General features: G+C 34.9%; 1 protein-coding gene across 1 annotated transcript; it reads left to right on the forward strand.

Annotated features, from left to right (window-relative positions):
- Positions 1 to 764: 764 nt before the first annotated feature.
- LOC126718071 (ADP-ribosylation factor GTPase-activating protein AGD3) lies at positions 765 to 12586 on the forward strand. Its single transcript, XM_050420127.1, has 19 exons — positions 765 to 1417; positions 2334 to 2410; positions 2687 to 2787; positions 3070 to 3140; positions 3543 to 3605; positions 4971 to 5015; positions 5497 to 5562; positions 5679 to 5726; positions 5852 to 5947; positions 6046 to 6087; positions 6506 to 6721; positions 6846 to 6977; positions 7068 to 7292; positions 7465 to 7551; positions 7637 to 7975; positions 9162 to 9307; positions 9418 to 9511; positions 11245 to 11735; positions 12028 to 12586. The coding sequence occupies exons 1-19, from the start codon at positions 1373 to 1375 to the stop codon at positions 12140 to 12142; spliced, it is 2499 nt and encodes an 832-aa protein (XP_050276084.1). The 5' UTR covers positions 765 to 1372; the 3' UTR covers positions 12143 to 12586.

The raw sequence follows: 12586 nt of genomic DNA on the forward strand, positions 1-12586 counted from the left end.
GAGTGGATTTCTTTTTACTAAGTAGTCAAATATTTATTTATTTATTTATTCTATCTTTTCTCTCAAAAAAATGTTTTTATTTATTTGCGAGAAAAGTTAATGGGTGTTAACATGGATTTAAGAGATATTTTTGAAAGGTTTTTTTATAGGAAAAGAAAAAATAATTGATTTTATTTTACAATTTTATATATTTTCTATGAAAATAATATTAAAATATTTATAAAATGACTCGTTACAAATGTCGACATCCATTAACATTACTCTTTCTTTATTTATACAAGGAAGTGTTATGTGGCATAATAGTCCATTTCTTATGCATGAGACATCAAAAAAATTCAATAGATTATGATAGACTTAACTTGTGAGTTGAGACTTTCAAGTAAGTTTATAACAATTACTTCAAGTTTATTGAGCTCATTAAATCTTAAAAAAAGACTATTTTTAAGCAGTATTGATCAATCTGATTACATACAGCCTATAATTTCACAACTTACTAACTTAAGTAATTGTGAGTAATCATAAAAAATGGTGATCCATATAATCAGTAATGGATAGATTATGTCTATCACTTACCCTTCGCATCAGTTAACAAATTATGAAATTAGATTTGAGCTTAGATTTTATACACGTCTCTATAATTATTCTTACTCATAATAATTAGAAAAAGAAGGCTAAAAAAGTTTAAAAAAAAAAACAAAAAAGAAAATAAAAAAAGAAAAAGAAGTGGGGGTGAAGAAGATACAGAAAAAGGCGCTCTGTGTTTTCACTTTTATCTATGTCCGTGCCTGTCTCTCTCTCTCTCTCTCTCTCTCTCATACACTCGCACAAACACATGGTTTCGACATTTTCAGGTTTTAATGGAAATTTCCTAATCTATTCAATTCCCAAGACTTTTTTTCACTCATAAACACTTCCTCTAATGTGTTATGTTCCGCTAATCCAAACAAACCTCACGTTTTCTTGGCTTGCTCTTCCTAGGGTTTCTTATTTTGCTCATTCATTCCTTTTTTGCCTACTCTTCTTCTAGGGTTTTGGAAACCTAAATATATTAAACTTTAAAAAGAAAAAAAATTTTTTTTGGACCTCCCAATACTGTTTTTTTTTTTTTTCCTTACTGCAAGTGGTGTGGAATTCATGAAAATCGAGTTTACATAGATTTGGGAGCTGATTTTCAAGTGCTGGAGCTGATTTTTTTTTCTTTAAATATTTGTTCCTTTGGGAGTGAAATGCGAGATCTCGTTCGGATTTCACGGTTCGTATTGATTGTTATGAGATTTGATTAAACTTCAGCTTTTGCGAAGATCGAGCTGCTTCGAGTATGTTTAATTAATAATTTCTGAAAATAAGAGCAAGAATCGCGGTCTCAGAAAAAATGCATTTCGCAAAGCTCGACGACTCTCCTATGTTTCGCAAGCAGGTAATCTCTATGCATGTTCAGCTTAATCGCCTTGAACTGTATAGTTGATAAAGAGAAAAATTTCAATGCTCTGTTTGGTTGCTGGGAAAAATTAGGGAAAGAAACTAAACTTTAGGAGATTTTCAAAAAAAAAAAACTTAATTGACGGTTGGTTGAGCTGGCATCTCTTATTTTTCTCGGTGTTTTTTTAGTTAATTAGTTATTTATATTTTGTGTTAGCCTTAAAAGTTTAGATTTAAGGAAAGTTTATTTAGTGAGCAGATATGAGTGTATGAGAATTATTGTCACTGTCTATTATAGTTTCTAACTTGTTGGACAGTTTATGAAAAATTAGATTTTCACTTTTTTATTTATTTATTTTTTTCAGTTAATAAATACTTTAATGCTAACTTGTTTGTTTAGGATGACACTGGTACTTGTTTGAAGCTAAGAGTCTGTGTTTGAGTCATACAAATCGATTGGGTTTTGGGACTGACTTATGTGTTAAGTGGGTCTTAGAAACCTCGGTGCCATCTTTAGGGGTTTGTATTGATGCACATTAGAAGTCTGCTCATGAGCATGAGCATAAACTACTTAGCCTTACTAGGGTGAATGCCCCTGAATTACCAGGAAATTGGTTCTGGCGGGTAGGGTCAGTTGCTGTAGGTTTTACTTGCTAGAAGCGAGTCCAATGGGCTACTTTTATTAAAAAAGAAAAAGAAAAACAAAATTGTTGCACACTAGAAGTTCATTGCTAAGACGCCAAATTGGTAATTAAATGTCCCTGTTGAAATGATATCTGCCTATGGATAACATATGTATCTGCTGATTTGCTTTTTTCTGTGGTTGAAAGTTGGTGTGTTTCAATGCTATTGTACTCATGTTTGATAAGCTGCTTTGAATTATTGTGGCTTATTGATGAGTTCTTGGTAAACAGATACAAAGCTTGGAGGAAAGTGCTGAATCATTAAGGGAGAGAAGTCTGAGGTTTTACAAAGGATGTCGGAAATACACGTATGTCTACGCTTATGCGTTTCTAAGTTATTCCTTGACTATTAAATTCAAGATCTAATTCCACTCTGTGGAAAGTTCTGAGTATATAATTTGTAGCTATTACTGGTGTTTTTAATTACATTGTTGACAACGTAAATTAGAATTAAAACATTGATTTCATTTGGCACCACGAAAAAGAAGTAAAGCCATTTTTCCAATGACCACTCCTGGTGTTTATTGCTGCACCAAGTTAGTCTTTGTGGGGGATTCTAATTGCATGCGTTTTTCCTCTCACAGTGAAGGACTTGGCGAGGGGTATGATGGAGACATAGCATTTGCAAGTGCACTAGAAACTTTTGGTGGAGGACATAATGATCCCATTAGCGTGGCTTTTGGAGGTATGTCAATTGTTATGCTGGAAGTTATTTTATCTATGCTTCTTTGTGTCATTGGAGATTTTTAAGCATCTATTATCTCCTTTTTATTGTTCTACTGTTAATTACCTAGTATTATGTTTGTCAAACTTAACTTTTTGGGGTGTCCTAATTACTTATTTATTCCCATTTACAATGTTTGGATTTTAAACTTTATGACTGGGATATTCCTGGTATTAATGGCTTTCAAAATGCAGATAGTTTTCACTGAAATTTTTTTTATTGAGTTTCTACCTACTTCTACAGGCCCTGTTATGACCAAATTTACCATTGCCTTGAGAGAAATTGGAACATACAAGGAAGTTCTTCGGTCCCAGGTGAAAAATTTTGATTTATTATTTTCAGAACTTGTAATTCTTTTTTTTTTGGGTTGCTTTATCCTAATGGTTTCTTCTTAAATCAAGCTAGTCTTGCTATGACTGCCATTGTGAGATTATGAATTGAATACTTTTTTTTTAAGAAACTTTAATACTAGCTCCTGCACGTGCTTCTTGATTATATTTCCAACTGGTCTGGCTCGCAGTGAACTAAATTTTAATCCTATCTCCTCAATAAATATGAGCAATCTGGGAGAACTATTCCCCCCCCCCCCCCCCTCCCCCCCAACAATTTCATCTTATTTTTTGTTTCTCCTTCAATAGATTATTTGTTGCATATTATTTTGGTTAGTGACAGGCTGTAATCTTGTTCACTTATTTTGTTTATTTTCCCCCCCTCAGGTTGAGCATATGCTAAACGACAGATTACTGCAGTTTGTCAATATTGATTTGCATGAGGTTAAGGTACTGTGAATTGCTTCATTTTTATTGCATGTTATTAATAACCCTTTATGAACTATCGATTGGATATGGTTTTAGGTACAACAACAGAAGCTTTGGTGTTTAAAACTTTAAATGCAATCTTATTTTACTTATAGATTAATTCTTATTATAAGGGCCTTGATCTATCCATTGCCTCCATCACTTATGGCATGAGTATTAGTGTTGTCACATCTACATGATTGTTGGCCACTTGGATAGCATTTTTCTCTCCTTTCTAGGAGGTGGGAGGTATATTGTCTCCCACTGGCGAGGATGAAGAGATTTTATCTTCCTTACATTTTTCTTCCATAAAATAGTGGACATCACTAAAGCTGGCTTGAAAATTTAGAGTTAATTCTATTCATTTATGAATAATCTTGAATGCAAGGGAAGCTGTTTAGTTATGCTGCGCACTTTATAGATACACGTGCACATATCCACACTTGAAAATCTTTGGGTCTTACTTCACTTGGGAAGCCTGCGGTCCATGCTATATATATATATATATATATATTGGTGAAGGTTATCCTAGATGGTAAGGTTGTAACAGCTTTAAAGGATGCATTTTTGGTGTATATATGCACAAACATATAGTATATGTGAACAAGGTAGTCAAAGGCGAAAGGCGACCTTAAGGCACCAAGGCCTTGTATCGCCCGAGGCGTGAGGCGACAAAAAGGCGCTAGCCCGAGTAAAGCGAGGCGCCAAATTCTTAATATATTTATTATACATATAGAACTTAAATCATATGTACCTAGTGCATTATAATATTATAATGAAGTGTTTTTCAATGTGTAGCATGAAGAAATTAGGTCTATCAAATTATTTCAATATAGGATTAACATGGTTTAGGCTCTATTAGTTAGTTCTAACAATACGTTTTACAATAAGCTTCTATATAACAATAAGTCTTACAAAACAAATTTGTAAATTAATTTAACTAACAATAGGTTTTATTACATGCCTTTTGAAATTAATAGTCTAAAAATAGGTTTCACAACAAACATCTATAAAAAAAAAATTAAATAAAAAAAAAAACTTGAGGCTCTCGCCTTAGCGCCTTTTTCATGGCTTAAGGCACTCGCCTAGGCTCTAAAGGCGAGCGCCTCACTAAAGGCGTCTCGCCTTAGAGCCTTTGAAGCGCCTTAGTGGCGCCTCGCCTCGCCCGGGCGCCTAGGCGAGTGCCCGGCTCGCCTTTGACTACACTGTATGTGAATTCTGATTACATGTGCCTCTTATCATCTTGAGATGTCCTGAGTGTGACAGTTGTATCAAACAGAGAATCTTTGCATTGCTTTTGATATTTACTGTTACAAAACAGTTTTAAGGGATCTTCTCTTAGTGCAGGAAGCACGGAAGCGTTTTGACAAGGCTAGTATTACTTATGACCAGGTGCGTCCCTTGTTTGAAATTCTTAGTAATTTTGTTGCTTCTACCTGATGCCATTTGCATGCATCTCAGGAAAAGCTTGTCATGTTATCCATTCCTTTAATAGAACTATATATTTTCATGTAGCATAAGGTTGGCTAAAAGTGATTCCTAATTATTATCTGCCTCAACCCTTGCAGCATTGCTTTTTCATTATCTATTTGTCTTCTAAAGAATGAAACTTATAAGTTGTGGTTTGCAATTATCTTTTTTCAATTTCATTCTTGTATCTCGGATTTGCAGCAGCTTGCCTAAAGTTCTCACATACTGATGAATGAATCTGGATTGTGTGTATTGATTCAGCTACAAAAGCCTAAAACAGCTGTCTTCTTTCAATTATCTGACCATGGTTTTGGATATTTTATGGCTGTTTTGAGATGAATAACCTATGTAGAACTGATATGGAAGTAATGTTTACTATGTTATAATGCTTGTAATGCTACAGGCTCGTGAAAAGTTTCTGTCGTTGAGAAAAGGCACAAAGAGTGATGTCGCAATTCTTTTGGAGGAGGTATCATGCAGTATTAATTCTTAATTTTCTAATCTGCATATTCGTATCTGTAGAATTGTCATAGTACTGGAAAGCTTGTATTCTTTAAATTCTAATATAGTTTGGAGGGATTCCAGGAGCTTCATAATGCAAGGTCTACATTTGAGCAAGCTCGCTTCAATTTGGTAAGTAAATTTGATGGTCATCTTGTTCTACCAAAAAATGAATCTTTCCATGACCTTTAAAATTCAACTACTTGCTGATGTGATAGTGACACCTAGGTTTTTTTAATTTTGGTTTCTGTATCCAGGTAACTGCTCTTTCTACTGTTGAAGCGAAAAAGAGGTTTGAATTTTTGGAAGCAGTCAGTGGGACCATGGATGCACATCTTCGTTACTTCAAACAGGTAGATCATGGATCACATAGCAGGGAATTTCTGCCCTTTTCATATGTGATGACAGATCTGTGCTTATCTTTAATTTTTTCTTTTGTGGCTACATGTAGGGGTATGAGTTGTTGCACCAAATGGAGCCATACATTAATCAGGTTTGTTATTTGCTTTTGGAAGCAAATGTGTTAATATCAGTCTTGTTGTCTATTACAATATTCTGATTTGGTTATTTTTTCTAAGTTGTGCTTTAATAACTTATTTTTCTTGGATTTGAAAGTACATCTTTAATATATAGCTACTGCTGTATTAGCAAAATGGAATAATCATTTTTAGGAATCGCCTGTCAAAAATAAAAGAAAACTTATGTTGTTGAAGTGGAGATTGTTGATGTACCAGGCCTGTGTGAATATGGCTCTAGGAGGTGCAGAATGGGTAGGAAAATTTTATGTGGCCAACCCAAAATAGTGGGGAATGGACTGGGGTTGAATTTGAGAGAATTCTTACATTTCTCATCTTAAATATTGTCTAGTTGTAGTTTATTATTGAAATTCCTGATTAAATGTTGTTTTGCAGGTCTTGACTTATGCGCAACAGTCAAGAGAAAGGTCTAACTATGAGCAGGCAGCTCTTAGTGAAAAGATGCAAGAGTACAAGAGACAGGTGGATCGCGAGAGTAAGTGGTCTTCCAATGGTACAAATGGATCTCCTAATGGAGATGGTATACAAGCCATTGGTAGAAGTTCACACAAGATGATTGAGGCAGTTATGCAGTCTGCTGCAAAGGGAAAGGTTTATATTTATTCATATATCAAGAAACTCTTATCTATTAGACTTTTTTTTTTTTTTTCAAATTACATTTTTGCATCTTTGTAGTTTTCTCTTTTTACATGTAATCCTATAAGAAATATCTCAGGTTCAAACCATTCGACAAGGTTATCTCTCAAAGCGGTCCTCAAACTTAAGGGGTGACTGGAAAAGAAGATTTTTTGTTCTTGATAGCCGGGGAATGCTGTATTACTATCGCAAGCAGTGCAGCAAATCATCTGTAAGTATTTTGTTTATAATATAATTTGGGCTGCATAGGGGTTGAAGTCAGTGCTTGACACCAACTTTTACCTTCCATGATATCTTCAAGGGCTCTGGCAGTCAACTTTCTGGTCAGAGGAATAGTTCTGAGCTGGGTTCTGGACTGCTGAGTCGGTGGCTTTCTAATCATTATCATGGTGGAGTACACGATGAGAAATCTGTTGCTCATCACACAGTGAACCTGCTTACATCGACAATCAAAGTTGATGCTGACCAGTCAGATCTGAGGTTTTGCTTCAGGATTATTTCACCAACAAAGAACTACACTTTGCAGGTTTGGGTTGAGGGGTAGCATGTCCTTGTGGCTTTTTTAGGTTTTCTTTTATAGACTTTATAATCTCAGAAACAAACTTTTTGCTGGATGATTCTGCCAAAAGGATGAACTGTTGACGGTTTATGTTTGGTAAAAGATCCTCAATAACAATTATTTGTGCTTGTCAGTGCAGGCAGAGAGTGCACTGGATCAAATGGATTGGATTGAAAAGATCACTGGGGTTATAGCATCATTACTTAGTTCTCAAGCTCCTGAGAGGGTAATTTTTGATAATTTTTTTTTTAATGATTGAGGCTAATTATGTTTATCATTGTTTTGATGATGGAAGTCCCACTACATTTCAGTGTCTGCCAGCTAGTCCCATGGGAAGCAGTCATCATCGGTCTGCGAGTGAGAGTAGTTCATTTGAAAGTTCTGATTTTGATCACGCTGCAGCTGAAGACTATACATCTGAGAGGAGCCTTACTACCGCACATCTTGAACGCCAAATAAGACACATGCAACCACAACGTTCCTGTGTAAAAAGTGAGAAGCCAATTGAGGTATTGCGAAGAGTATGTGGAAATGATAAATGTGCTGATTGTGGTGCTCCTGAACCAGACTGGGCATCATTAAATCTTGGTGTTCTTGTTTGTATTGAATGTTCTGGTGTTCACAGAAATCTTGGGGTACACATATCAAAGGTAAATTGTATAAGCTTGACTACATGTCCTTTTTATGTGTTCTCTCTATCGGCCATGCTTGTGTTCTTGGACAAGCATTGTTCTACTGGCCAAAATTGTTCTCTTTGTAAACTGTGTATAAGGGTGCTCAATGATAAACATACCCGTAAAAATATAAATGAATTAAAAGTTATTTCAGATATCATTAAATTTTTATAGATAAATTTCTATGCAAGAGTTATAGTGAACAGAATTGGATGATCCTAAAAATAAATTTGTGGCATGCTGGTTCATCTATTTTTTATTTATTTATGCCAACTAAAGTATGTTATAAGGAGCTTTGATGGAGTGGACAGCCTATTGCATGTGGAAATCCAGGACTTTATAGTATTGTTTTATTGCAGAAATTGCATGTAGGATTGGGGCTCACACAGAATACTAATGTGCTTGTCCAAAACTAATAGTCTGGCTTCTTTTGTCATATTATTCTCGAAAGTTATGGAGCATTATAAAATTTAGATACAGGGCCCATAGAATTACAGTTTCTGAACTTGGTTTATCATGCTTCCATGATATATATCAAGCCTTGATTGCAACTACTTGGGCCATAATTTATATTGCCTGTCACTAGAGAACAGGCTTGCTCTATTCATTACCTCCCTATCATTTTTTCTCTTACCATCTCCTTCCCTCCTTCAGCCCCTCCAAACATTGTGTTAGTTTTCTTAGTTTTCTATATTTCTTGTTTTTTTTACTTTGCATTGATGGGCTCAAGATTCCTAGGAGTTATATCTTAGGATTTTGTTTGGCTTCATGTCGTATTTTATTCTAATGATATTAGTAAGGAGAATTAATATTATAAAATTAACTTTTGAATTATTGTGGGAAGTATGAACTGTTCAATAGAAGAATAATTCTTCTTCCAACTGGAAAACTTTCTGGCCTTCAAATCTGCAATTGTAGAAATCTGTATTAATGCGATAACACAGGCATGCATTATCCCACATTTGGGTAAATGGAGCATTAAAGAGAAAATTGAGTATGTCATTTGGCAGGAATTCTAAAGTCTTATTTATTTATTTATTTGAATGGTTTCCATGATTAATATCTTTTGTTTACAGTTGGGTAAGTTTTCATTTGGGTCGTGATGCTTGTTCGGTATGCTCATTTGGAGCACCTTTTGTTCTTGTGTTGACTGCTATTGCAGGTGAGGTCTCTTACACTGGATGTCAAAGTGTGGGATCCTTCTGTTATAAGTTTGTTTCAGTCCCTGGGTAATACCTTTGCCAACTCAGTCTGGGAGGAACTATTGCAATCTAGAAATGCCTTTCAGGTTGATCTTGTCTCCACAAGGTAAAAAATCTCCATAATGATTGAAACGTGATTTTCTTCAACCTCACAGAAATTTGTTAATGTTTTTTTACTAGTTGTAGCTAACATTCACATTATTTCTGTTGGTGAAGTTTGTACAAATCCGATAAACCGCAGCTGTTTTTTCTCAGTAAACCTAGTCATGCTGATTCTATATCAGTGAAAGAAAAGTTCATCCATGCAAAGGTGTGACAATGTATCCTATTATGGACTTTTTGTTTAAAGTCATTCTCTTCCACCCAAAGATAGTTGCATGTGGTTGTGGCTTAATGTATATGATGAAATATGTGCAATAATGGTGAATTATTTTCCCATGAAAGTCAAATAATTACGTCTTAAGTGTATTTTGTTACTGATAATATTTGCATAGACTGTGTGCATGCCTAGATGTAAGTTTTTTTATCTATCATGGAATTCTTTATAGGGAAAATTACATTTTAAACTCTACGGTTTAGAGGGTGTAACAAATTAAACTTTTTAGTTTCAAAAGTAACAAATTAAACCTTGGGCCATTAAGTGGAATGGCATTCTGTTTGGGGTTCAGTATCAGCTGTGGGTTTGATTTATTACTTTTTGAAACCTCAGGGTTTAATTTGTTTCTTTTGAAACTACACTTTGATTTGTTACACCCCTAAATTATAGGGGTTAAAATAAAATTTTATTTATGTTTAGATTTAAAAGGATTACTGGTTAGTTTTTAAGCCATCAGCTCCAACCAATTGTTAATCTCATAGAACTGGAAAGATAAGAAAATAGTCAGATGCTTGATTCACTTTTAAGATGTTAATAAGAGTAGTATAACACTATGGTTCAGCTTGTATTTTTGGTTTCTACTTGATGATTTGTTTGAGATGAAATCATCCAAAATAAGTGCTGTAGATGTTTCAGAATTGCATAACTAATTCTGTCTCTTGATTCCATATAATCCAGGTAAGGTTCATCTGAGTTATTTAGTAGTTCAATGAATCAAGGACCTGACTACTTGTGACTTCTTTTTGTGGGTGGGTGGGGTGAGAGAGAGAGTTGAGCAACAACAGGGATTCAATTAGACTATTTGGGTTCTGTACTGATGCCTCTGAAGGTTATTGATGTTTTTCTATTGGAAGGGTTTGTTTGGACAGGCATACTAATGGACCAGTGTGGGATTCTTCTCTATGTATAATGTGGACTATTTGGAGGGAAAGGAACAATAGGACCTTAATTGTGTTGAGTCACACTTCAGCTTTGATCTTTTTCTTGAGATCATTGTATGAGTGATGCTTGCTTTGGTCTGCATCCAGTTTTATTTTTTCTTTTTAAATATATATATATATATATATATATATATATATATTTACAGATTTTATACCCAAGATTAATTTTAAATGTATCCTTTTGGTGAACCTTTTATATACATTCTATGTACTTAAGGCATCTCCTCTTTTTTAAACATTTTTTTTTATTTACTTATAAAAAGGGGGGAGTGGATTAGATTTTTCTCACTCTCTAGACAAAGTATAGAGTATAGATAATCAACTAGAGCAATCCTTCCTAAATAGGGCCAAAACAGGGGGGAAAGAGAGAGAGAGAAAAGGGGGGGGGGGGGGGTGGGGGGGTTGGGACACCTCAGCCTGAGAAGTGATAACCCAGACAAAAGAAATTCAAAATACATATTGCATGCTGTTCTTTTATCTGAAAATCTCCCATCAGTCTCCAAGATGCAATATTGATATTGAAAATTCTCAAACGTATCCATTTGTTTGGTTACTAATCTCAGTTTCCATATGCTACTTGCTAAGTGTTTTTTTTTTTTTTTTTAATTTTTAATTTTATAAAATAATTCTTATTATTATTATTTTAATGTAAACAATGGCGCTACTTGCCAAGTTTTTCAGACTGCTGTGGAAATGTTGAAGTGACATGTTTTCTTTTGATCACAGTATGCAGAAAAGCTTTTTGTTCGGAGGCCAAAAGACAACCAATATCCTCATTTAGTGGCACAACAAATATGGGAGGGTGTGCGTGCTAATGACAAGAAAGCTGTATACCGTCACATTGTTAATTCTGAAGCAGATGTGAATGCTGTATATGAGCAAACATCTTGTGGATCTTCCTTAACCCTTGCCAAAGTAATGCTATTGCATGAGCAGGCAGGCCTTGACCATAGCTCTAGCTGCTTAATGGGGGATTCATTGGAAAGGTCCTCTACTAGTTCTACAAACCTGGCTGGTACGTGTGAAGGCCATACCTTGGAGGATCTGGATGGGTGCACACTGCTTCACCTCGCTTGTGAAACTGCAGACATAGGCATGATAGAACTCCTCCTACAGTATGGTGCAAATATAAATGCAACTGATTCAAGAAGTCAAACGCCACTCCACCGTTGCATTCTCAGAGGCAGAAATGCATATGTGAAATTGCTTCTAACAAGGTAACTTTATGATATTTGCTTTTAGGTTTTTTTTTTTTTTTTTGGGTGTGGGGGTGGGGTGTGATGTTGGTGGCTTAATAATCCATGCTACATCTTGGTTATAGTTGCAGTTTACTTTTTACAGGTTTTCTTAGATTCCCAATCTTTCTAAATTTGAATTTATGAATGGATGTTATTCATTTAGCTCATATGCATCTGATTCCATTTAGGGATTTTTCATTTCATTTTATTGTTTTAACTATTTTTCCACTATTAATAAAATGAAACTGAAGGGTTTCCAATGCATTTGTAGGGGAGCAGATCCACGAGCTGTAAATGTGGAAGGTAAAAACCCTTATGAGGTAGCATTAGAGTCAAACTTTGACGATAATGAGATCCTTACTTTATTAGCAGACTCAAATGGATAAAATTCTCAAACAAGAAATACTGAAGGCCAAAAATACATTGAAGCTGGGTAGTCTAAGAGAAATATATGGTGGTATTGCATTTTGTATAATAATATTTCATAAATTTGATAGCTGGTTATCCATTGAAGAAAATGTCACTTGTGTTTTTTGAGGATTTAGAGGAGTGGTAGGTTGGTGTGCCTGCCCCATGGGCATATGTTTAAAATCAGTCCCCGGGTTTGTAATTTAAGATGGCGCCTTTGGTCTGAGTCAAGTCAAGAGCACCAGTAGCTCTCAGCCGAGGGCTTTGTAATGTCATGTTTTTGTTTATTAAGTTTGTTTGCTTCCTTTTTGGTGAAGCTGTGTTGATTTGACTTACCAAAAAAGAAGCTATGATGATTTAGTTTAGTGCATTGTGTATTTGTACATTGGTTTCGATTAGTGAAAGCTTTGTTATTGCTGTAA

The sequence above is a fragment of the Quercus robur genome, chromosome 3 (genome assembly GCF_932294415.1).
Source record: "Quercus robur chromosome 3, dhQueRobu3.1, whole genome shotgun sequence".
Taxonomy (NCBI): Eukaryota; Viridiplantae; Streptophyta; class Magnoliopsida; order Fagales; family Fagaceae; genus Quercus; species Quercus robur.

Coding starts and splice junctions, on each gene's coding strand:
- LOC126718071 (XM_050420127.1), top strand. CDS start 1,373: ATGCATTTCGCAAAGCTCGACGACTCTCCTATGTTTCGCAAGCAG. Junction 5,948..6,045: donor ATCTTCGTTACTTCAAACAG/GTAGATCATGGA, acceptor GGCTACATGTAG/GGGTATGAGTTGTTGCACCA. Junction 6,088..6,505: donor TGGAGCCATACATTAATCAG/GTTTGTTATTTG, acceptor GTTGTTTTGCAG/GTCTTGACTTATGCGCAACA.